This window comes from Nicotiana tomentosiformis, chromosome 2 (assembly GCF_000390325.3).
Source record: "Nicotiana tomentosiformis chromosome 2, ASM39032v3, whole genome shotgun sequence".
Classification (NCBI taxonomy): Eukaryota; Viridiplantae; Streptophyta; class Magnoliopsida; order Solanales; family Solanaceae; genus Nicotiana; species Nicotiana tomentosiformis.
In genome coordinates, this window is record NC_090813.1 from 76,946,982 (window position 1) to 76,972,786 (window position 25,805).

The 25,805-nt window shown below is 36.9% G+C and overlaps 2 protein-coding genes across 5 annotated transcripts; both read left to right on the forward strand.

Moving 5' to 3' along the window:
- Positions 1 to 1,411: 1,411 nt before the first annotated feature.
- LOC104090084 (protein STRUBBELIG-RECEPTOR FAMILY 3) lies at positions 1,412 to 10,090 on the forward strand. 3 transcript variants are annotated; one of them, XM_018769037.3, is made up of 17 exons: positions 1,415 to 1,624; positions 2,056 to 2,234; positions 2,450 to 2,579; positions 2,670 to 2,741; positions 2,868 to 2,933; positions 3,041 to 3,112; positions 3,200 to 3,271; positions 3,370 to 3,441; positions 3,881 to 3,946; positions 4,055 to 4,120; positions 4,974 to 5,350; positions 5,455 to 5,840; positions 6,240 to 6,511; positions 6,729 to 6,867; positions 7,387 to 7,508; positions 7,616 to 7,772; positions 9,675 to 10,090. In XM_018769037.3, the coding sequence occupies exons 2-17, from the start codon at positions 2,135 to 2,137 to the stop codon at positions 9,735 to 9,737; spliced, it is 2,232 nt and encodes a 743-aa protein (XP_018624553.1). In that variant the 5' UTR covers positions 1,415 to 1,624; positions 2,056 to 2,134; the 3' UTR covers positions 9,738 to 10,090. The 3 variants fall into 3 exon arrangements, with proteins under 3 accessions (XP_018624571.1, XP_070051713.1, XP_018624553.1); XM_018769055.3 differs by lacking the exons at positions 7,616 to 7,772; positions 9,675 to 10,090 and having other exon boundaries at positions 1,412 to 1,624; positions 7,360 to 7,493; XM_070195612.1 differs by lacking the exons at positions 7,387 to 7,508; positions 7,616 to 7,772; positions 9,675 to 10,090 and adding an exon at positions 6,973 to 7,347 and having other exon boundaries at positions 1,412 to 1,624; positions 6,729 to 6,905.
- A 1,467-nt stretch (positions 10,091 to 11,557) lies between these two features.
- LOC104089740 (E3 ubiquitin-protein ligase JMJ24) lies at positions 11,558 to 25,339 on the forward strand. 2 transcript variants are annotated; one of them, XM_009594735.4, is made up of 14 exons: positions 11,558 to 11,712; positions 13,030 to 13,624; positions 13,961 to 14,100; positions 14,175 to 14,274; positions 14,385 to 14,517; positions 14,608 to 14,662; positions 14,778 to 15,456; positions 15,648 to 15,977; positions 16,381 to 16,806; positions 16,907 to 16,979; positions 17,394 to 17,479; positions 24,239 to 24,358; positions 24,438 to 24,508; positions 24,917 to 25,339. In XM_009594735.4, the coding sequence occupies exons 2-14, from the start codon at positions 13,091 to 13,093 to the stop codon at positions 25,014 to 25,016; spliced, it is 2,847 nt and encodes a 948-aa protein (XP_009593030.1). In that variant the 5' UTR covers positions 11,558 to 11,712; positions 13,030 to 13,090; the 3' UTR covers positions 25,017 to 25,339. The 2 variants fall into 2 exon arrangements, with proteins under 2 accessions (XP_009593030.1, XP_009593098.1); XM_009594803.4 differs by lacking the exon at positions 11,558 to 11,712 and adding an exon at positions 11,719 to 11,799.
- Positions 25,340 to 25,805: the final 466 nt, after the last annotated feature.

A 25,805-nucleotide genomic window follows, 5' to 3' on the forward strand; every position in this document is an offset into this window, starting at 1 on the left:
CTTTTAAAATCTAACTTATTTTGAAAAGTGATTTTTTAAAAGTGTTTATTTAAAAAAAGTATTTTATTTGACTAGAGTAATTGCTTTAGTGGTAAGCACCCTCTACTTCCAACCAAGATATTGTGAGTTCGAGTCACCCAAGAGTAAGGTGGGTAGTTCTTGGAGGGAGCAGAGGCTGCCCAACCCTAAAGCAAGTGAAGCACTTGCTTTAGGCTCCAAAGATTTAAGGGCCCCAAAATTACTAGTATTCTCTCTCTATATAGTAGTATATTATTTATATAATTATCTTTTATTTTTGATAAATTTATTTCTTTATTGTCATATTAATTTTTAATAACTCAATTTTTTCCTCTAATTAATATAACTAAAATAGTTTTCTGACAATCTTATTTTACTTTTTTACTTAAATATTTCTCTATTCATTAGTTGGTCACATAACTATCTATAATAATCTAACTTATTATTTATTTTCCTTACATAAATTACACTCTCTCCGTCCCAATTTATATGAAAGTGTTTGGCTGGACATGGATTTTATGAAATAAAGGAAGACTTTTGAAACTTGTAATCTTAAATAAATCATAGAAGTTTTTGGGCTAGAAATCATCTCATTAATGGTAAAAAGAAAAATCTAAAGTTGAATTGTTACCAAATATAGAAAGGGTCTTACTAAAACAAAGGAGTCACTTATGTTTTCTGGGTTCTCCCATTTCAGTTGTGATGCAATCAACGTTAAATTCATTTAATTTTCTTTATTTTATAAAACTAAGTTCTCATTTTTTTAATTCTACATCCTCACTTGTCTTGATATTCATTAAATTATATATATATATATATATATATATATATATATATATATATATATATATATATATATATATATATATATATATGCCTCTTATTAAGATTTTGCTTTAGGCCTCCGATGAGGTTGGGTCGCCCCTGGGAGGGAGGGAGGGAGCCGATGGTATATCGAAAATAGCCTCTCTACCTGGGTAAAGTCTGCGTACACACTACCCTCCCCAAACCCCACTAGTGGAATTATACTTGGTTATTGTTGTTTGTTGTATTTTATTTGACTAATTAATTTTAAAATATTTTTAAGCAATAATTAGTATTTGATCAAGCTTTTAAAAAGTATTTTTTTTAAAAAAAAATATTTAAAAGAAAAGTATTTTAGGAAAAAATTACTTTTTTCTACTTATAAAAAATTACTTCTATTCAAAAATATTTTCTTACCTTCTAAAAGTCTGATCCGACATATTGTTTTTAGAAAACAAAATATTTGTGACAAAAAAAATAAATAGCCAAACAGATTACTAGTCGGACTCATAGTGGGGCCATTGTAGAAACCCACCAGCACAACCATATAAGAGTATAAGTTATTTTCTACACAGCACCCAACGGTACAGTCGGTATAAGTTCAAATCAAATTATGGAAATTCTTGACGAACTTTAACGTTCTCTTAGGAAAAATTGTATATTTGGTTCCCTACATTAAAGGGATTAAACTAGGACTCTACTATGTACCAAACACAAAACAAGTTTTATCATATGAAAGAAGATATACTCAAACCTTAAAGCAGTGTTTATCTTTGTCCAGTTGGGAGACACAAAAGTAAAGGTAAAACACACATCCCAACTTTTCTTGTCTGTAATCAACTGTTTTGAAGTACTGCTTCTGTCTTGTGGCTGTGAGTTCTTCACTACTTCAAATTTACCAATTTTTACTCGTTTCTTTTAATACTGTTTTTTTTTTCTTCATAAAGTTTGAATCTTTTTGTATTGAAAGATGTGTTCTTTTCATGCCTTTTGAACTTCTCCATCACGGGTCTTCAGTATTCGACCGTCTTGCTTTTTTGATACTACTCTTTTTGCAGGTTTTTGTTTCGTATGTTTTTTTTTTTTTTTTATTTTTATTTTTATTTATATATATTTCTCTAACACTGTTTTTCTGCATTCTCTTTTTAAAGTATAGTTTTGAGTTATTGGTTCTTTTGGTTGTTGGAAGTCTTCTAATTTCTTTTGAAGTGAAGATTTTTGTGGGTTTTACAGAGGTTTAGCAAAGGTTTGAAGGGGAAAGGACAGAGGAAGAGGAAGCAGAAAATTTGAGTTCTTGGAGTTTCCACTACTGATGATTGGTTACATGATGCGTGGAATATATGTGAAGATTTTGTTGGTATTTGCAATTTTTGCTGTTCAAGATTGCAAAGGGTTTACTGATCCTCGTGATGGTAATAATAATTTCTCAGTGTTTTGAATTTTGTATACTTCAACTAATGGTTATGATGTGTGTGTGTGTTGTGTGGTAATGTCTCAATAATTTGAATTTGTTACTATCATTTATGTCATATTTTTGTGAAGTCACGGTTGGAATTTTTATGTAAAAAGAAAAAGGATAAGAAAGAAATTAGGTGAAGTTCATGATTTTTTTTTTCTTGCTCTGCAGTTTTTGCTATAAATAGTTTGTATACAAGTCTGGGCTACCCATTGCTTCCTGGATGGGTGCCATATGGATTAGACCCTTGTGGTGATAAGTGGCATGGTGTACTTTGTGTCAACTCCAATGTAACTGCAATGTAAGAATTCTCTCTCTTTTTCCTTTCTTGTGTTTCTCTCATGGTTATATGACAGTTTATGATAGATTTCCTTTTTTTCCTTTTTGGCAGAGTGCTAAATGATTCAAATTTGGGAGGTGAACTAAGTGAGGGCATAGGAAGCTTTGCTTCAATCATACAAATGTTGGTGCCTTGTTTATCTTTATGGATGCAATGATTTAATTCATGAATTTCACCTTGTCATGCTTTTCTGGCTTTAGCTAATTCCTATGTGTTAAATGTCTACACTTTGTGTGTTGATAAAATCAGAGATCTCAGTAACAACCATATTGGTGGCAGTATACCATCCAATTTGCCTGTTACCGTCAAGACCTTGTAAGTTGTTAAGCTTTGTCCTTGCCAAGCTTTTTCATCAGTTTATAGGTTATTAGCCCAACCTATATCCACATTTTTATCCTATTATGGTATTTGTGTATATATAGGTCTGTCTCAGGTAACCAGCTTACTGGGAGCATTCCAGACACCCTATCCTCGTTAGGGCAATTATCGGACTTGTAAGTTTTATTTACTTGACTTGTGTTGATATTCTTTTTTTAATGACCATATTTCTGTTTTCAGTACAATTATTTCTTTCCATGTAGGTCACTGAACAACAATCATCTTAGTGGAGTTATTCCAGATGCCTTTCAGCAGCTTAAGACTTTGATTAATATGTAGACATACTTCTTTTAGCTTTTAACCTTTTTCGCTAGTGATGAAGTTCCATTTTCAGTGCTGTTTATATTTATCCCTTCATGTTCTTATTCTGCAGGGACTTATCTGGGAACAGTTTAAGTGGTCAGCTGCCTCCTTCGATGGGGAATTTGTCGTCACTTACTACCTTGTATGTATTTCTCCTTGTTGGTATGATAATCAGGGGAAACTACTTTTCTGGGGAGTGCTATCTTCTTTGAGACACTGAATAGAAGTTCAAATATGTCCTTAATTCCTTCAGAAGTTGAACAAAAGTTTCGCTCGTACATATTTTAAAATGAGAAGTTTTATAAAGGTAAATATAGTTTGTGTTGCATATGGAACTATTGTATGGTTCTGCTGAGTGTTGGTTCGTCCAGATGTCTTTCTTGTGAAGAGGCTAAAGGATTGATATTGAAAAATGCTTTGCAACTGGTTGATTTTGTCTAGTATCTCAATTTGCAACCACTAAAATTAATAAACTTGAATGGTATCAGGATGTTAACTAATTGCTGAACTGAACTTGTGAATGTAGTATTGATTGTGAATTTTATACTCCAGTTTTGAGTATTATGTTTGGCTATTTGCAGACACTTGCAGAACAATCAGCTTTCTGGGATCCTGGATGTTTTGCAAGATCTTGCTCTAACAGATTTGTAATCTTCTCGACTAATAGTTTTTCCATCATTATGGATAATGCTTTTAACAATGTCATCATCTGCTCAATGTTGTGCTTATAATTTGGTCTCGTTCTTGTTCTGCAGAAACATAGAGAATAATTTGTTCTCTGGGCCAATACCAGCAAAATTGTTGAGCATCCCCACCTTCAGGTAAAACCTAGAAATTTTGGCCGTATTTATTGAGTTTTCTTTTAAACTGATTGAAATTCATTTCATTCAGTCTTCAAGTTCTGAATATGAACTGGAGTATCTTATTTCTCTTTGTTTTTATTTGGCTTCATCTCTCTGTATTTTATCCAAAAAATTTGAAGTTTCTTTGGCTAGAGATTGCACTATTTAGATCTGAAGAGATTTAATGTAGCTGTGCTTGTAATAGATTTTTCTGGGCGGCCGGTATAACTGCTGTTTCTCATGAACTGACAATTAGACCAAGAGTAGTTAGATTAAATAAATTGGCACAGTTGCTGGAAAAGGGGTAAAAGTAGCAAACTTGAAGATATGACATGCAAAGATATTACTGATATGCATGGTCTTTTTGATGAAGACTGCATGCATGTACCACCTGATGAATCACTCTTTAATCAATCAATCAACTACCTGCAATCCTAAATTAATTAGGGACGGCTGTAGTAATCGTCTTTATTCATTCTACTTTATGCATCATCCTGTAAATCACTCATAACTTTAGCTAAATTCTATTTTCTGCGAGAATGATCATAGATTGGTGGTGTTTGCCGTGGAAACTCTTTAGTTTTTTTAAAGACCTTTTTGATAAAACTAACAGTCTTGATCAATTTGATTGGTTAGATTGAGCTTAGAATGGCTGAATTATCAACATGGCACATTTCTTGATAGACTAGCCTTAGTCATGGCTTTAATAGTCAGTTGGTGCACTTTAGGGGAAGCCAATTAGGTTAGCTTTTTTCTTGTTTCATGAAAAGTTCTTTTTGCATACTTATTAAATGTGGTTACCTTACATGGTGAAATCTTTGTTTTTGGTCAGACGTGCAGGCAACCCCTTTAACACTACTATCATCCCTTCGCCCGTGATATCGCCTTCTCCAGCACCATTTGCGGTGCTTTCTCCAGATGTAGCCCCTTCACTGCCATCTACTGTACCATCGGGCCAAGGATTACAACACTCTGGAAGGCAAAAAAGTAGTAATTCAACCAAACACGTCAAATTTATTGCTATAGCCGGATTACTTACCCTTGTCATACTTGGATTGGGTGTTTGCCTTTTGATGTCACGATATTTAAAAAGAAGAAGACAGGCCCAAAAAGAAGCCAAGAGGCATCATGCATATGCATATAGTTCACCCAAGGGCACCCCTAAACATGATCAATCCGTGCAAAAACCTTATTATGATGCAGAAAAAGGTAAATAGTACATTTGTGTACTTTCTTCTTATGGATTTCTGTTTATCATTGCTTACTTATTGTTCTTAATGGCATTGTGATGACAATATGGATATGTCCAAAAGAAGCAGGTCTGAGGCCAGGGACTGGAAATGGGAAAGCTCAGGGTAGGAACATCTCACTGAATACTTCAGAGGCTGTGCAACATAAAGGCATGAAGAGTACAACATCATATACAGACAATGATCTCGATTCGGAGATGGAGTCGACCATATCTGATATTCTTCCACCACCGCCACCACCTTTTCTTTCAGCTCTTTCTGCTGAGAGGATGGTTGTAAATCCAATTTTGCCCCCAATTACATCAGACAGACATGCTAAGAAGAATGTAAATTCTGCAGAGTTCTTCACCATTGCCTCTCTTCAGCAGTATACAAATAGCTTTTCTCAAGATAATCTTATTGGAGGAGGCATGCTTGGCACAGTCTACAGAGCCGAGTCTCCCAAAAAAGTAAGCATCTTTATGTTTCACCAGCTTCACATCAGTAGATACTGTGTGACGTCTTCAGTTTCATTTCACCTTTTTAAGGTGGAAATTACTCGTTATTTGTATTAAAAGCATGGTTTTTGGTGGTAGACATTTCTATTTACATTGTACTGAAGATGTTTGATTGGCCCGTATTCGTTTGATTCGAGTTCTGCATAGTAGTAGTAGTCCAACCTTGTAGATGGCAACAGTTTCTTTTTGTAGACTGTAGATATACCTAACACGCCTCTTTATGTTCTGAATTAGTTTCCTGCTTTCCCATTACCTACTTGTATTCCTCATGTTTGTGTAACCTATTTAGTTTCTGTCACAACCAAGAAGGAGCTGACATTTAGCTATTTCTTGATGTTCTTTATTTGTTAGCTTTTGGCGGTCAAGAAACTGGATACGGCTGTGACCAGGCGTCAAAGTGATCAAGAATTTGTTGAGATGGTGTCCAATATATCTAGACTTAAGCATGAAAACATTGTCAAACTTGTGGGTTACTGTTCGGAGCATGGGCAAAGGCTACTTGTCTATGAGTACTGTAGAAATGGTACTCTCCACGAAGCATTGCACTTAGATGATGAGATCCACAGAAAACTTTCCTGGAGTACTCGTGTACGCATTGCACTTCAAGCAGCAAGAGCACTAGAGTAAGTATGAAAAAATACTGAATGATACTAGCTTTTAAGCGCTTGTAACTTGTTTTAATGATGTGTAGATATCGATTCTGCTGGTCAAGTGCCTGTTAACTCACCTCTGCTTGTTTCCGGCTTAAATCTTTGCTGTCACACAATTTATTCCTGTAGCACAATCCTTAGCTTGTAATCATTTAGGGATTGAGTTGCTTCTTGCTGTTTCAATGAAAAGGTACTTGCACGAAGTTTGTCACCCACCTATTGTCCACCAGAACTTCAAGTCCGCTAATGTTCTCCTCGATGATGAGCTTGCTGTGCGTATGTCAGATTGTGGTTTGGCACCTCTGATGTCATCTGATTCTACAACACAGGTGATCCATAAGTTAACATTTCTGATGATTAGTTGATTGTTTGAAAATAGAATCTGGAATCCAATTTCACATCTTCCCACAAAATAGAAACAATTATAACTGGAGATTCTAAAATAGAATCTGGAATCCAATTTCACATCTTCCCACAAAATAGAAACAATTATAACTGGAGATTCTTGGTACTTATTCTGAATTCATAATGGGCATGTTAGCCTTTTGGTATGTGATCTTCATTTAACTTGTAGTCACTTCTTATTAACTTTTTTAGAAACTACATTCTTCACTTCCTGGTTTCAACCAGCCGCCCCATTAATATGAAATTTTGGTGCTAAAGCATGAATTTAGCTCCTAAAAGTTGGTGCAATCTGTTAGAAAAGATTATCTGCTGCTAATTCGATGGCTTAAAATGAAAGGACAAGATCTGGTGTTTCTGCTAATTTTAGTTGGAAACAAAAGCTGACCATCTTATAATTTATTTGTGGATGAATAAAGTGTTGATGACTTCAGTGTAACTTTTAGTTGCAAGGATGCGGCTATGGTGCTCCTGAACTTGAACTGGGAAGCTATTCTTGTCAGAGTGATGTTTATAGCTTTGGAGTTATTATGCTAGAGCTTCTCACGGGAAGAAAATCTTACGACAGGTAAAGTTTGTTTCGACAAATGTATTTGAAAACTTTTTGTTATTGTTGAAACTGCATATACAATAATACACGTATTGACTTTGAGCTCATTAAAATATGATTTCCAGGTCCCGTCCTAGAGGGGAGCAGTTGCTAGTTCGATGGGCTATTCCACGGCTGCATGATATAGATTCACTATCTAGAATGGTTGATCCTTCCCTAAATGGTTCTTATCCATCGAAGTCTTTGTCTCGGTTTGCTGACATAATTTCCTTGTGTATTCAGGTTAGTTTCTTCTTATATAGGTTTTTCTTGTCCCTTTGATGAAGTGTTAACATTTTACTTACAGTGTTGAGTTCTGTGTGAGAGAAACTTTACTGGTTACTGTTCATAAAATGAATAAGAGGCTCTGATCCAGTTAAATTTCAGGGTTTTGATAAATCAGGGGCCAAGTATAGCAGTAGATTACTGACTCTGTTTTGGATTCAATTAATAAGAGGCTCTGATCCAGTTAAATTTCAGGGTTTTGATAAATCAGGGGCTAAGTATAGCAGTAGATCACTGACTCTGTTTTGGATTCAATTAATAAGAGGCTTTGATCCAGTTAAATTTCAGGGTTTTGATAAATCAGGGGCTAAGTATATCAGTAGATCACTGTCTCTGTTTTGGATTCAGTTACTTCGACGTAGACTGCATATAACTATGAGGAATGGTTTATAGAACACATTTTATTTTACCTGTAGCATTTTGCTCTCTTTTGGTTGATAGAATTATATGATTTGTCTAACATAAAGTTATGAAAGCAATAGTTAACTCCTTAATAATCAATAACCTTGGGAGAATGTTGTTTTTGATGTTAAAAAGTTATATGTTTGATTTCAATTTTTCCCTATTTGATTAAAACTTTTTAATAAATTGAAATTATGAATTTCTTACCAGAAACAATTTTTGGGAAGACTAACAAATATCCTCTCTTAATAAACAATCAACAAATATTTTCAGAAAGTGAATAATTTTAATTAATTATCTTAAAAATCATATACATAATTAATTGGAATTTTTTTTAGAATCCAGACCAAGCAGGCTAACCATTGAGATTCCTGATGTAATATGATGAACTTTGTTTAAAAGTTTTAATCAAATGGGGAAAAAATTGTTGATGTTACTAGCCCTACCGGCTTAGGTACTCCTGATGCTCTCAATGAGACGTCACTCCTATGTAATGTCACTAGTTAAGTATTAATAGTATTTCGTCTTTTAACCAAAAAAGAAATGATGAACTTTGTTTTCTGCTGAAGTGGTGCGATAACCATTATTGACAGTTTATGACTAATATATATAATATAATATAGCTGTATTTGTATTTCGTCCTGTCTTACTGATGTTGTAACTAGTCCAATGTGAAGGTGAAAGTGGGAAAGGTTTCAGTTTACGATCCCTGCATAGTATCCATTTTTTATTACTGAGATTGGTATAAGAGTGATGATATCCAAATTATAACTTGTATGGACCATTTTTACAAGGATATGTCCAAAAAGGTCATTGCTAATAGAAATTTCAGAGTGGTGATAGTTGTTTGGTTAATCCTAATAAATAGAAATCATTAGTTACTACAAAATTGTTGTTCTCCCAAGATATTTTAGTCCACTTTCTACTTGCTCGGCTTGTTTTCATGTTACCTGGTCAAGAGAATTGACAGAGCTACCTATAAGCCTTGAAGCCAATAAATTAGACCGAAGTCTAACAAAGCTGGCGCAGGAGTGATCAAAAGACCTATTATTTGTTTTCTGTTTTCTTATACCATTCAACTTCCTGTCTAGAATTCTGCAATTAATGAAATTCCTAGAGATGGGAAGTTAAGGAATTCCGTTTCTTCAATATTTCATGTTCCTTTCAGCTCAAAGTCCAACAAGAAAACAAGCTCTAATGTTGGAAGATCAGAACAAGGTCATTTGAGAGAAACCTCTTTCTAGTTAGTATTAGCTATTTAGGCTGAGTCAATCTTAAAATCAACTCAATCAAGGAAGAGGATATTCTTAAGCTATGCTAAAAGCTAAATTGCCACTATTTTTGGTAATAGGCTTAAAATTGCCATTTTGCTATAGCTAGAAAAACATAGTGAATGTCTGTGATTGAAGTTTTTCAAGCTGTCGGCTTTCGCTCATGTCCTTTCTCTTTGTTGGGCAGTCGGAACCTGAATTCAGGCCACCAATGTCCGAAATTGTGCAGAATCTCCTGCATATGATCTAAAGATGTCATCAAGGCAGCAATGCAGTGAAACTGCTCTAGTAGAGAAAACTAGCAATGCTGTTTCCGGCTAGTATCTTTTTAGCATCGAGGGATTTCAAGTAGTTCCCAAGGAGAAATCTTTACACTACATTTTCATTGTGTGCTAACATCAGTAATGTACTGTAAATAACACTATGCTGTTAAGTTGGTTTATGTGATTCTTTTTTACATCTCGATGAGAAAGAAGAAAAAAACGGTCATTCTTTTACCCTCGCCTTAGTGTAATCGAGGAGTTTGTAATCAGAAAGTTGTGCCTGTAGTTAATATATGGTGGTAACCGTATGTAATATATTTCCTGCAAATTCTTTCTTTAATATCTTGTAATCAGATTTCCTGCAAATTCTTTCTTTAATATCTTGTAATGACTCGAAGCACTTGTATTATTTACTGTGTAGCGGTTATCTCTGTTAGAATCTTAATAGATTCTATCTTTTTGTTTAATTTTCTGGGAAGGTGGTAAGTGGTAACAAGTTAAAAAGATGTAGTGAAAGAATTCCTTGGTGCAAGGCAGTGTTTTCAATTTTCCTGGTAACTTGGTTAATCTGTTGGAACTTGGAATGGTTAAATTATACTGAATTATAAAAAAGTTTGTATGAAACAGAGGTCATAACTAATATATCAAGAGCATTTTAGACAAGGTCATCATTCTGTGGTCGTTTAATGTAATTTTGGATCTCTTGCTAAATACTGCCTATTAAACAGTTCGTTATGTAAATAGCGTTAAATTGAACCCACTTTTATTTAGCGTTTTCCATGAGTGTTGTTTATTTCAAAATACGCATATTTCTCGGATAAAATGGTAAAAGACCATTTTTATATGCCTCTTTAATAGAGACTATCTTATATTCTGTTCTAATTATAATAAGGTATAAGCAACTAATGATTACCAAATCTTCTCAGCTTAATACTAGAACTATTCATCAGTTTCAAATGTCTACTTTTTGTGTCGAAGGTATTCATTTCCCTTAAAAGGAATTTTCAATGTATGATACTAATAATTTACTATAAGGAATTGTGTTTTCTCTCTCTCAATACTTCTGTGTTAAGGAATGTGGTGTGATGGTTGAGAAACCCTCCACACTTAATTGTAAGTCTCGGGTTTAAACTTTGGGAATGCAAATTTTTTAGTTGGCAACACCTTTCTTTCCTCAAAAATCAAGCGCTTATAAGATGGAAAAGGAGTGTATTTTTAATTTTCTCATTTTTAATTGTGTAAAATTAAAATAAATGAAAGAGTAATAAAAAGGCAGATTCAAATAAAGAATGTGAATCCTATTAGCATTGTGCAGAATGGAGAAATACTTTTAATTAGTGATTGGAAGATATGTGCTCATTTTCTGCTTAAGAATTTTAAAAGATTCACATTTTAGAGAACGTTAATTCTCATTTATAACAAACTCTATTAAATGGGTGACAAATCTTCTCTTTTGAACTTCATAAAAGTTATTATAAAGTTTTTCTCTTTACAACAGTTTGCTTCTTGGAGATTTAACTTTAATTTAGTTCAACTCACTTTGTTACACATTCCTTTTATTTAAAATAATAAACACTTCAACGGTGAAAAAAATTAATTAAGCAAATTTAAAAATTGTGCAGGCTCTCATACTATAAGGGTGTTTACTGCAATTATCAAGACTTCCAATATAAAATGGAATGAAGGAATATTTTTTGAAATTCGTTCTCGTATCATCAATAAATAAAATTTAATAATCTTTCAGAAGAGCCCAAATAAAATAATTTAGCCAAGCTAAGAAATTTGTTCCCTTTAACTTTTTTCTTTTCGGAAAAGGAAAAAAGAAAAATAAGGGACGAGAGAAGATGGAATATCAGCTGCAGTGCAGGACTTGTCACAGTAAGTCTTCCACGGCGTCGTTTTATTCTTCTCCTTCTCCTTCGCGTCTTCTGCAAATTACAGCTTCACCAATTACCCACCCAGGTTCTCTCTCTTAATTTCTCTCTCTACTTTTTTCTTCATTCACTGTTTACTCTTATTCATACTTCGTAGATAAATGTATAACAAGAGGTAGTTACTGATCTTCCTTTACTGTTAAAGAACTGTTATTTTTCACCCTAATTTTTTTTTTTTTTGATGAATTTTGAAACTTGACCCTCCATAATTCGCCGCTAATGTAAGGCTATTATGACTTTTTTCTGATTATAGCTGAAAATTGTCCCCGAATTTGCTTGCATGCTTTTTGTATTTAAAACAATCTCTGCCGCAGAATTTGGATTCTTTTGACATGATTTTTTTTGTTTCGTTTTACTGAGAGATGGATTTTTTCTGTTCTTTAATTTTAAATGGGCGAATTGAGCAGAATGCTTAAAGAGCATTGATATTACTTTGCAAGTATTAGTTTTCTGCAGGGAGGTGAAAAAGATTTTAAAAAAAAAAGGTTTTTTATAGAGGGAGAGAATCTATGTATTATCTTTCCCAATAATTGGCTAAGCTAAGAGAATTACTTTTTGAATTGGCTGAAGTCATTCCTCAACCCGGAGTATCTCATGAAATCTGTCCATGAAGATCAAGAGCTAGGTCGAATTTGAAAGGCGAGGAGAGATTGATCCCTTAAGTTTTATTCTTAACCATAGAATACGAATTGTGAACCAGGTTGCAATTTTTATTTTTTCTTGTTCTTTGTGATACTCTGAGATTAGTTTGGTGTTCTTATTTTGCTTTCTATGCGATGATTCTTTTTTTAGATGATACACTAGTGTATCCCTCATTATTACTAATCTATATTCTGAACGTTCTCTCATGTGAATGGGATTTAGAAAGACCCTGAATATCATGAGTTTTCATGTGAATTTAGCCCCTGAATATCATGAGTTTTCATGTGAATTTAGCTAAGTGCATAATACAATGGAAACAAAGGATCCATATAGGCAATACCAACTCATAGGGATTAGGGCTTAGTTGTTGTTACACTTACTTTAGGCTGGTGTTTGTCAGGAGTCTTTACATTGTTTATCCATGTAGGATAAGTGTGAGATTTATAGGAAGAAACTTAGGAGATCAAGATTGCATGTCATTCTTGTTCATCTATATAAAATATTAAGCAGCCTGAAGATGCACCCTACAGAACCTTGTGGTGCATATTTATGCATTATACTCGCTGCATTGTTGTAAATCTTTCTGTAAATTTTACTTAACTTTAATAAGCTTTTAGTACTTTTAAAGTTTTTGTGGTTTTCAAGTCCATGTAATTTGATTCCTCTTTCTGTTTTCCTGGCTACCTATCTTGTGAATGTTCAGGTTGTTCATCATATGGTTTTGGATGATAATTTAGCATCTTCACTTCATATTGCACATCTTGATGGATTATACACGATCATCCTCTGGGCCTGGTGAAGATAACATCGGGATTCCTGATGATTTGCGGTGTAAGAGGTCCGATGGGAAACAATGGAGATGCACTGCAATGTCTATGCCTGATAAGACTGTGTGTGAAAAGCACTACATACAGGCTAAGAAGAGGGCTGCAAATTCTGCAATGAGAGCCAACATGAAAAAAGGAAAGAGAAAATCATTGGATGAAAATGATGTATATTCAGAGAGTAAAAGTGATGATATGGATTTACCAGATGCGAACCAGAAAATTGAGGATTATTCTGGTGCAGTCTCTGGGAAGAGGCATAAGGAAAAGGTGTCAAAGAATCGGATGAGTTATTTATCTGAAACACCTCAAAGCAAGATGTTTTTAGTTCGCAGCATGAAGTCTGCTGATGATCTAGACATGGAAGGTATGCAGTATGATGAAAGCCATAGAGGTTACAGGACGCCACCCCCCTCTGGTATGGAGTCATCCAGAAGCAGATCGCAGAAGATGTTTGATTCAAGTCCTACGATGGTGAGTTTGAACTCATGGTTGAGTATCGCCGGGAATGAAGTTACTTTAGGAAGTGGACAATTGTATTTTAGTAAACCTGAGATTATTCTAGGACAATGTGATGCAGGGAAAGTTCATTAAGTAAAAAAATAATTCTAGTTAAGATAATAAATTGTGGTGATCTTTATGTAATCTGCACATTAAGCTTTATGTAGACATATCGCCTAGGATTCAATTAGAGTTTCTTAGACCTGAAATTTCATTAGCTTTCCAAGTATCATAAGTCAACAGTCCGTCATTGTTTTTTCTGGTTGTCTGTTGTATCCTCACTTGGGCTCCCTTAATTTTTGCCCCTAGGGAACTTCTGAAGCGAGCTCAGATTCTTCTGATAATACAGGGGGACAACGTTGTCACCAGTGTAGGCGGAACAATCAACAAGTAACTTGGTGCCTTAGATGTGATAGAAGAGGATACTGTGAAAGCTGCATCTCAACTTGGTGAGATTCACTAAAAAGAGTAACATGTCTAGTTTCTCCATTTCCTATGCAGTGACTACAGTGTTTAATGTCAGGTACTCCGACATGCCTGTTGAAGAGATACAGAGGATTTGTCCTGCGTGTCGTGGTAGTTGCAATTGTAAAGTGTGTTTGCGTGGAGGCAACTTGATAAAGGTATTTACCTATTAGGCTAAAAGAGCTTTACGGGAGGCATTCTATGGTTTTGCTTAATATTTATTAAGTATTGCTTTCTGATATGTGACTCATTATTGCTGTGAGCATAGGTTAGAATAAGGGAGATACCTGCACAAAACAAACTGCAGTTTCTCTATTCCCTTTTATCAGCAGTTCTTCCAGTAGTTAAGCACATTCATAATCAGCAGTGCTTTGAGGTAGAGTTGGAAAAAAAACTTCGAGGTATAAGTATGACCTTTGCATCTTTATTGAGGTATAGGGGGACTCCAAATTTGATAATGGTTGAACTATGAACTGAATTGTATTCTCCAGGAAATGGAATGGATCTCGGCCGGACCAAATTGAATGCAGATGAGCAAATGTGCTGGTAATATTTTCAAGTTAAAAAATGTTGCACTATTGCCCATTCCTGCTATTAGGAAATGCGCACTCTCAACCTCTTCTTGACAAAATATATATCACCAAGATGTTTCTGCTTGCAGTAATTTCTGCAGGATACCAATTATTGATTACCATAGACACTGCCCAAATTGCTCATATGACCTCTGCCTCAGCTGCTGCAAAGATATCAGAGATGCAACCGAGGTTATTCAGGAAGACAGGGGTAAGCAGTTCCCAGGAAGAGTTGATGGCAGAAAAGCCACGTCAAAGGAAGTGAAATTGTCAAACGTTCATCTAAATTTATTCACCAAGCTTTCTGATTGGAAAACAGATAGTAATGGCTACATACCATGTCCACCGAAGCAATATGGAGGCTGCAATTCCTCTGTCTTATCATTAAAGCGAATCTTTAAGATGAATTGGGTGGCTAAACTGGTGAAAAATGTAGAAGAAATGGTTAGTGGCTGTGAAGTATGTGATTCTGGTGATCTAGATAATATCTCTGAAGGGAAGTTGTTCCAGGCTGCTCATAGAGAGAATGGTGATGATAACTTTTTGTACCATCCATCTTCTGAAGATATTAGAAGTGAAGGGATTGAGAAATTCAGAAAGCAATGGAGCAGAGGTAAACCTGTTATCATCAAGGATGTTTATGATGTATCATCAATGTCAAACTGGGATCCAGTCGTAATATGGAGAGGAGTAAGGGAGACAACCGAGGAGAAAACAAAAGATGATAACAGAAATGTGAAGGCCATTGATTGCTTTGGTTGGAGTGAGGTTGGTACCAGTTGTCTCTAGCTTGCATTACTAGCTAGATCTAGTTTCAACTTGCTTTAGATTGGCATGAGGTTCATCTCCACTATCATATGTATGAAACAATTGTGTCCACTTTCAGCAGAAGTGGCCTGTTGATTTCCTTTTATCTTCGGCTGACCATACCACCGTATCTTGTACTTATTGTTTTACAGATTGATATTCAGCTTGGTCAGTTCATCAGAGGATACTCAGAGGGAAGAATTCATGAGAATGGTTGGCCAGAAATGCTCAAATTGAAAGATTGGCCTTCTCCTAGTGCTTCAGAAGAGTTTTTGTTATACCAGAGACCTGAGTTTATTAGTAAACTTCCTTTACTTGAATTCATCCACTCCAAGTGGGGTCTTCTAAATGTAGCTGCAAAATTGCCTCATTATTCCCTGCAGAATGATGTTGGTCCTAAGATTTTTATTTCTTATGGGATGTATGAAGAACTTGGTAGAGGTGACTCAGTGAACAATCTGCACATCAACATGCGTGACTTAGTGAGTACCATAATTTCCTTCTCATGCCATCCCTACTTCGATAAGATTGTTTCTTGTGGTTGTTTGAAGTCCATGCCACATGACATGCAAAGTAACTTGACTTCCACTATGAGGATGACGTGTACTCGTACTTGGAAATGCATCTGTGAATTAAATCTTCAAGATCATTTGTTTTTTCTCTGTAGTAAAAATTTTGAAGCTTGAGCTGTCAAGAAGAAATTTGATTGTTTAGTCAGTTTGATATGCCATTGATTTAATAATGGAACATTCCTGATCCTGGCCTTAATTTTTAAGTCTTCATGAACAAATATTAATTTGCACTTCTTCATTACATGGTCTTACAATACAAATCCTGATTTCAGCTGATAAATGATTTGGGTTGCTGTTTCTTCTCTGTAATTAGGTATTCCTTTTGGTCCATGTCAGTGAGGTCAAACTAAAAGGTTGGCAGAAGACAAAGATAGGAAAGATACAGAAAGCCTTTGCTGAATCTGATCACAGAGAATTTCCTGGTGCTGCGCTAAATGTCTCAAGCGAAGGAGATTTCTCCAAATTCTCACCTGGTGGAGATAAAGGGGATGATCATTATGCTGATACAGATTCAAATGCCAATAAAATGTTGGTCGACCAAGAGAGCAGAGCTTCTCAGATTGATGTAGATAACTTTAGTCATGAAGATCTGAATGGTTCCAATTTAAACAGCTCTGAGACGAGTCAGTCTGGGGCTCTTTGGGATGTCTTCCGCAGGCAGGATGTGCCGATGCTGATCGAGTATCTAAGATTTCATTGGAAGAAACATGGAGATTCAGACCGTGTAACAGATGATTCTGTACGTTTCTTCTCAAATGCAATAATTTGTCCAAGTACTTCTCTCTCTAGAATCTAGATATTGAGGTCATCGTATTTGCTTCCTACATTGTTGGTCTCAGGTGCCCAGTCCTCTCCACGATGGAATAGTATATTTGAATGAGCATCATAAGAGAAAGTTGAAAGAGATATTTGGTAAGAGTAATAATTTGTTATTAAAGTTGACAATGTGAGATTAAGATTTGTAATGCAATATGTCAGCCCTAGAAGATGTTTTCAAGCATCTTCATCATGTGCTGGCAATTTTGGGCTTACAGTATCTTCCCCTTGATATGCTTGCCTTGGAATTGTTTTTTTTTCTATCTTGATGAAAGTTTCCTTGAGTTCTTATTTTTGGGAACTGATTTGTTCTGCTTTTAGTTCTCAACTTGGGGATATTTAGTCAGGCCCTAAAACTGGACTCTGATATGCATATATTCTTCGAAACATCTAAATGCCTATCACTGATCTTAACATTTTCCTTCTCTGTCCTCTATTGTTTTTCTGTTGCTTGCTTCTATTTAATCTGTCACAAACTGATCCTTCGATTGAAACTCTGATTACTCTCAGGAATAGAGCCTTGGTCATTTGAACAGCAGTTAGGTGAAGCAATTTTCATTCCTGCTGGATGTCCTTTCCAAGTGAGGAATCTTCAGGTTAGTGGGCACGATGAATTTAAATAGTTGTCCTCATAAAAGAAACATGTTTATATATGTTAAATGAGGAACTTAGACCTTTTAAAAACACTCTCTACTCTACTGAGAAAGTAAGAAACTGCTCTCGGTGTACAATAAGCGTGCTTTGCTACTGTGCGCCTAGTCGGCAATGGGCAGAGGGAGACCAAAGAGGGTGCCGGGAAAGGCTCAAGCAACTCAACAGATGACGATGGAAGCTGTTAAACGTAGTGGGGGAGCAAACGAAGCAATTGCATCACTGGAACAATTGGGGGTTGCAAAGGAAGTTTGGCCACCATTGGTGCTTGGGGGGAGGAGATCCGAACCCCGACGAGTACTGGGGTGGAAGGAACAATGATCAGGAATCCCAATTCCGGCAAGAGTTTTGAAAATCAAATGGTAACTACTCGAACAGCGGCGCAGGTGACTAACTCAGGTATGATGAATCCGACTGCTACTACTTTAAATCTCGGCAGGCCAGCGAGCGATGTAGTCTCAGGCGCTCAGAGATGCTTAAATTTAGTGAAATCAGTGGATCGTAATCCTAGCTCTGGCGCGACCAAAGAGGGATCAAATCTGGTGATAACGAAACCTGTTGATGCCATTGTAATGCAAAATTCGGACAAAACAGAGGAGGAAGCACCTTTGGAGGCTCAAAGGGATAAAACCACAGATAATCCAACTGGAATGAAGGAATGGAAAACCATTTTTGCGGGTAATAGAATGGAGGCAAGGGGCATGAATTTGAGCTTTGTTGCCCCAGTTGTGAAGGATGAGGAGAAAATCATTGAACTAAACAAGGAGGAAATATAAAGAGAAAATGCTAAGTGGAGGCAAACGTTGATACTTAATGTGGTTGGTGATACCCCAACCATTTGAGCTCTTGAGAGGTTTATTTCAGCGCATTGGAACTTTGCCTCGAAACCAAAAGTGTTCTATCACAATGATGGGTACTTTGTAGTGAGATTCAATTGCATGGAAGACAGGGATGATGTACTTTACTCAGGTCCATACACAATCAGCAATAAGCCATTAATTATAAAACCATGGACAACTGAGTTCGATTTTCAGGCTGAAGTCCTACAAACTGTTCCAATATAGGCTAAACTCCCCAACCTTCCCCTAAGCTGTTGGGGAATGAATTCACTGAGCAGAATTAGAAGTGGGCTAGGGGTTCCTCTATATGCTGACGAATGCACAACAAAAGTGGAACGAATTTTGTATGCTAGGATCTTGGTTGAAATGGATGTTACCAGAGAACTACCAGCTATGATCAAAATGTTGGATCCAAATGAGAGGATATTTGAACAAGAAGTGGAGTATGATTGGGTACCAGCCTACTGTCTTCATTGCTTGCAGGTTGGCCATACTTGTAAACCAGCGTAAAAACATCCTCCAGCAATTGGTCCAAAGACAAGGAATACAAACCAAAAGCAAGCTTGGATAAAGAAGCCTGAGAAGCCTGCGGATACGCAGGTGGAAACTACAAAAGGTGATCAACTAGTACAAGTAGGAAAGTTAACCCAGGCCACAAAGGATTCCAATCCAGTAGGGAAACCAACAACAGATCAATGGCAACTTGCTAGGTGTGAACATCTGCTATGAAAGGAGTCCAGAATGTAGCTGAGCAGGTGGGGAATGTGTCAAATGGATTTAGTCCTCTTGGTGAGCATAATTCTCAGCACCTGGTGCATAACAGTTGTGATGAGAAGAACAGAGTTCAGAGTAGTTATAGTAAGGATCCTGGGGATTCAATCGCTCATTTTATCCCAATATGAATCTGGTAACTTGGAATGTGAGGGGCTTGAACAAGACCTATAAGCGAAAGGAGTTCAGGTCGTTTATGAAGAATAACAATGTAGTAATCATAGCTGTTCTTGAGCATAGAAAGAGCAAAATGCCGCTAAAACAATTGGAAAAATTGCTAGAGGCTGGGGCTGGTACCATAACTACAACTTTAGCAATAGAGGTAGAATCTTGATCCTATGGGATCCAAACTACATTAACTATCGTATGGTGAGTATGTCTGATCAATACATACATGGGGTGGTGACCATTCAGAGGCTGAATTTGATGTTCAATTTCACTGCCAATTGAGGACAGGAGAAAGATGTGGGATGATTTGAGATCACTGAACCATCTACAACTGGATCCCTAGTTAGTCATGGGTGATTTTAACACCATCCTACACATAGAGGATAGACAATGTGGAGCACCAGTTTAAGAGGTGGAAATAAGAGATTTTAATGATTACCTGGTGGATACTAGTATGAATGAAATGAGATACATTGGTAGGTGGTTTACATGGACAAATAGCCATGTATTCACTAAAATTGATAGGGCCTTAGTCAATGCTGAGTGGATGATCAGGTTCCCTCAAAATGAGGTTATTGTCATGGACCCAAATTGTTTTGATCATTCTCCTTTATGTATAAAACTGGATGAGGAAATCTTTCAGGGGCCAAGAACTTTTAGATTTCTAAATTGCATAGCTGAGCACAATGATTTCCTAAAAGTTGTTAATGATGCGTGGCAAATACCTATGAGAGGAGGTTGGATGAATAGCGTGTGGATGAGGCTGAAAGGTATGAAAGAGAGGCTGAAGCAGATCAATACAAAGGAATTCAGAGGGGTAGATATGAGAATCAAGACCTTGAGGCAGCAACTAACAGAGGTCCAAGCACAAATGAGTAGCCATGACCACAACCCAGCTTTCTTTGACTAGGAAAGAGATATCAAAAAACAACTGGAGAAGTGGGATAACATAGAGGAAAACATCTTTAGGCAGAAGTCACGGGTTCAGTGGTTAAAATTGGGGGATTCAAATAATGCTTTCTTCTTTGCAAACATGAAGAATAAGGTGACCCAAAATAAGATCAGGAATTTGATCAATGCAGATGGTGTTTTACTGCAGACTCAAGAAGCAATTACTGAGGAAATTACTACATTCTACAAAAGTTTATTGGGCTCAGCAACGCCTCACTTGCCAGCTATCAATCCAAGTGTTATGAAGGAAGGTAGTATCTTGGATAGACAGCACCAACTATATCTTATAGCACCAGTCACCAATGATGACGTGTTTCAAACTCTGAAGGGTATAAATGACCTAAAGGCACCGGGGTGCGATGGCTACAATGCTTTGTTCTTTAAAAGAGCTTGGCCAGTTGTTGGGAAGGACATTACTAAAGTTGTTTTAGAGTTCTTTTCATCAGGATGTATGCATGAACCTGTAAATTGCGCCATTACTCTCATACCTAAAGTAAAGAACCCTTCAAGAGTGTCGGAGTTCAGACCTATATATGATGTTGCACTATACTCTACAAGTTGATCTCGAAGATTTTAACCCACAGACTACAACAAGTCATGAATATGTTAGTTGATTCTAGCCCGTCTGCATTTGTGCCAGGAAGAGTAGGAAGAGTGATTACTGACAACATTATCATGAGTCACGAATTGGATAAGGGTACGGAAGGAAAGGAATCTCGCCTAGATGTATGTTGAAGATTGATACGAGGAAAGCATACGACTCGGTGGAATGGCCTTTTCTGGAGCAAATTCTTAACATCTTAAACTTTCCGTTATTGTTTGAGAGACGGATAATGGTATGTGTTAGTACTGTATCCTACTCAGTTATCATCAATGGTGTACCTACTGCCCCATTCCAAGCAAAGAAAGGACTCAGGCAAGGGGATCATCTATCCCCATTTCTATTTGTTTGGCTATGGAATATTTGAACAGGCGATTGAAGACACTGAGAAGGCAACCTGATTTTAATTTCCATCCGAAATGTGAGAAGCTGAATATAACCCATCTTGGGTTTGCAGATGATTTGTTGTTTTTCCGTAGAGGAGACCCTATATCTGTTAGAATGATGTTTGGCTGTTTTCAAGAGTTCTCCACAACCTCTGGTTTGTCTGTGAATGCCGAGAAAAGCTCCATTTATTTTGGAGGAGTATGTAGAGAAGATCAAACGGCCATCTTGCAGACCTTGGGGTTTTTACAAGGGGAGCTGCCTTTCAGGTATTTGGGGATCCCACCGAGTACTAAAAAGACTAATGTGATGCAATTCAAACCATTGTTGGACAGGATGGTGAGCAAAATCACATCATGGACTGCAAAATTCTTATCTTATGCCGGACGAGTGCAACTGATAAAATCTATATTATTTTCAATACAAATCTTCTGGTCGCAAGTTTTTGTCCTACCAAAGAAAGTCGTGCAATTGATTGAATCACTGTGTAGAAGGTTCCTATGGACTGGTGGGGCTGACATATCAAAGAAAGCATTAATTGCTTGGGACCGAATATGCTATCCAAAATCTGCTGGGGGTCTAGGACTACTTGATATATATGCTTGGAATAGAGCTACCATATACAAACATTTATGAAATGTGTGGGAAAAAGGACAAGCTTTGGATTCTATGAGTTCATGCCTACTATATCAAAACAAGATAGGATATGGGATGCAAAGGTTGATAAAGCTTCATGGGTGGTGAAAAAGATTTTGCATACAAAAACAGTATTTGAACAAGCTGGATATACTGAAAATTAGCTAACTCAAATGACTATTTTCTCCACAAAAGAAGTGTACTGCAAGATTAGGGGACTTCCAAAAAGTTGATTGGAAGAGACTAATTTGCAACAATCCTGGGTCGCCAAGGTGGGTGTTCATCCTTTACATTGATGTCCACATAAGACTACTCACCAAAGATAGAGCCGCGAAGTGGAGGCCTGTTGATGACTTGAAACGTCCTCTGTGCAATAATGAAGATGAATCTATTGATCACCTATTTTTCCACTGCCATTACTCTGCTACCATCTGGGACAGGATTTTGATGTGGCAAGGGATTGCTAGAAAGTCTATGGGGTGGAAGGAGGAGCTAGATTGGGCTGTGAGGTATGGGCAGGGGAAATCTACTGATGCAACTCTATATAGACCGACACTGGCTTGCTGTTTTATATTGTGTATGGCATGAGAGGAATATAAGACTGTTCCAGCACAAGTGGCGAACTGCTGAGATGCTGGTAAGGCAAGTTATCCAAGATGTTCATTGTAGAGGCGCGAGGGTACCTAGATTGAATAGGAGGTTGGATAGTCTGAGTTTTTACCCTTAGTGTTGGGTAATAGTTGTCTTAGCGTGTAGGTGATGTAGTGATGTTTGCTGGCTTGGGGCTGTATGTCCAAGTCTGCAGTTTGATTTTGATTTTGAGTTGTACATATTATACTTGGTAAACAAAATGTTATAGTTGTCAGAAACGGTACTTGTCAAAAGGCGGTAAGGAAGTGCTTATCAAAAGCAGAGTATCCCTACCTATTACTTGTTCCTGTTGCAAGCTCCTGTGAGCATCACAGAAAAGTTGGAGCGGCTTCAAAGGAATTTTCTTTGGGATGCGGCGGATGGAACTAGAAAGTTTCATCTAGTGAATTGGCAGACAGTCACTTCCCCAAAGAAGTGAGGTGGACTTGGAGTAAAAGATCTTAGGGTATTCAACAGAGCTTTGTTGGGGAAGTGACTGTGGAGTAGAAGAGCATGCTCTATGGAGGGAAGTCATCGTAGAAAAGTAGGATTCCACGGGAGGGGGTTGGAGGACCAAGGCAACCGCAACACCGTTCGGGTGTGGCATGTGGAGGTACATCATGAAGAACTGGGAAGCTTTCTATGGCAACATCACTTACAGGGTGGGAGATGGAAGGAGAATCAACTTTTGGAATCACAGGTGGTGTGGAGAGGATACTCTGAGGGTCTCTTTCCCCCACGTCTACAGAGTTTCAAACCAGAAGGAATTGATGGTGCAACAGATTCGCAAGGAGCATGAATGGGGTAGTATGAGACCTCTCTTTTAGAAGGAACATGCAAGATTGGGAGATTTCGGAGTTCCAAAATTTGTTGGCACTGCTATACGGGCAAGACATGCCCCATCCATCTTGCGATTCTTGGAGATGGGGGTTGTGTGGCGATGGTTTGTTCACCGTAAAGTCATTTTACCAGAGTATGTTGGCGAGAGAGGAGGCTACTTTTCCATACTCATCGATCTGGATTCCTAAGGCGCCCATGAAGGCGTGCTTTTTTGCATGACTAGCATCGAGGGGAGTGATCTTGACAGCTGAAAATCTGCGAAAGAGAGGAATTACATTTGTTAGTTGGCTACATGTGTAAAAGCTCAGGGGAAGAAGTTGATCATCTTCTGCTGCATTGCCCTGTGTCCTGGGGTTTGTGGAGGGCAATCTTGAATCTTTTTGGTGTTTAATGGGTGATGCCAAACACTGTAAAGGAAATGCTATATAGTTGAGCCGGTTTCCGTAGAAGAAGCAAGCAAAAGGCGTTGGAAGTTCGCCCCGTTAGCTCTCATGTGGATAGTCTGGGGAGAGAGAAATAGTAGAGTTTTTGAGGGGATTGAGTCTCCGTTTTCACATCTTAAGAATAGTCTTTTATCTTTGATCGCTTTTTGGTGCACACATATAGCCCCTACTTGTGTAGAAGATTGGGCGTCTTTTGTAAAGAATTATGTTCTGATGTAAATTCTCTACTTTTTGGTATACTTCTTGTATGCGGGAATTTTTTCTCCCTTTTGATTAATACAATTTACCTTATCAAAAAAAAAAATGTTTAGTTACAAAAAAAAAAAAAAAAAAAACACTCTACTAGAGCCATTGAAGAAACTGCATAAAGTACCTTCGTTAAGTGTGTGAGCTGATTGTCCTGCCTAATTGCATCTGATTCCTCTCCCCATTTTATTGCAGTCCACTGTTCAATTGGGCCTTGATTTTCTTTCTCCAGAAAGTTTAGGTGAGGCTGTTAGAATGGCTGAAGAAATCCGTGGCCTTCCTAATACTCATGATGCGAAGCTGCAAATGTTGGAGGTCTGAGTGATGATTCTTATTCTTTGCCTGCCTCAGCTCCCTTGGATTGGTATTAACTTTATTCTATCATTTCATACAGGTGGGGAAGATATCGCTCTATGCAGCAAGCTCAGCCATCAAAGAAGTTCAGAAGTTGGTTCTGGATCCTAAGTAAGCAGTTTCATGTGTTATTTTTTCTTTACAGCTTATCTTTCGATTTTCTTGTATAATAGGGATGTCTATGACAATTTTATCTAGAGGTTCTAGGTTGAGGTAGAAAAAACGATATTGACTTGTTTAATAAATCCTACTGCTGAGCTATGTGTCTATCATTGTTAATCTCGACTGCTTATACCATTTAGAGGCTTCTAAAGGCCTCTTTGGTTGAGTTCAACTGGAACGGCCAGATAAACTCCATCCATTAGAGTCCTTTCCTCAGTTGTTTGCTTTGCCTCTTCTGTTTTACTCGGAAAAAAGTTATAAAACCTAAACGGAAGGGGGAAAGACAAGGATTGTTATACTCTCTTTCCCATGAATCAGTTTTACTATAGCATTTCCTTTTGTAATTTTGTGGTGCAGAGTTGGTCCTGAGCTTGGATTTGAGGATCCCAATTTGACTGCATTGGTGTCAGAGAACCTGGAAAAGATGATTAAGAGACGTCAGGTAGCTTGCGTTTAAAGTGTTGCACAGAGGTTTCTATCTCTAAATTCTTATGTACAGAAGAGACAGCAAAACCCTTTAGGGGATGTGCATTGGAGTACTTGCTTTTGTTCTGCTAAATGCTAGCTTGCTCTCCGGGGATGTGCATTATAGTGTTCACATTTGTTATGCTATATTTTAGGTCGCTCTCGTGTTGTAGCTACTTTTATTTTCTGTCATATGAAAGAAGTCAAAAGCTCTGTATTTCAGTCTTGTAGTAAAAGTTATCAATAGATCTATTGTAATTGTAATGTCATATGAATGAGCTTTTATAGTCTATAACAACATCGATTCAAATGTCATTTTTTAATAGTTAGTATATGTTCAAAGTACAACAACATGCACCCTTGGTATGAAGCTTCTTTTGTTTTCATTTTATTTTCTTTTGTTATCTGTCTTTTTCATTCATGGGGGAGCAAAAATATATAATAAAAAGTCAGCTATGTTGGTTGCTTCTTGAACTTTGACAGGGACATAATTAGTATACTTGGTTGACAATAGTTTGGAAGGATTGGACGGGCGTAGGCTTGATGGTGAAAAGAAAACCACAGAAAAATAAAAAGATGTCCAGAGAAACTCTTAGTCTTATATTTCTGTATATTTGGATGAAAAACATGTCCAACTGAGAAACATTATCTTTAGGAAAAGCAAGTGTGTTGTTTGGAACATCTGAAGTTTAAGAAGGGAAATTCCTTTAATATTGTCAACAAATACACACTTCGTTTTCCTATCTTTAGTACCAAAAAGACCAAACGCAATCAATTCCTT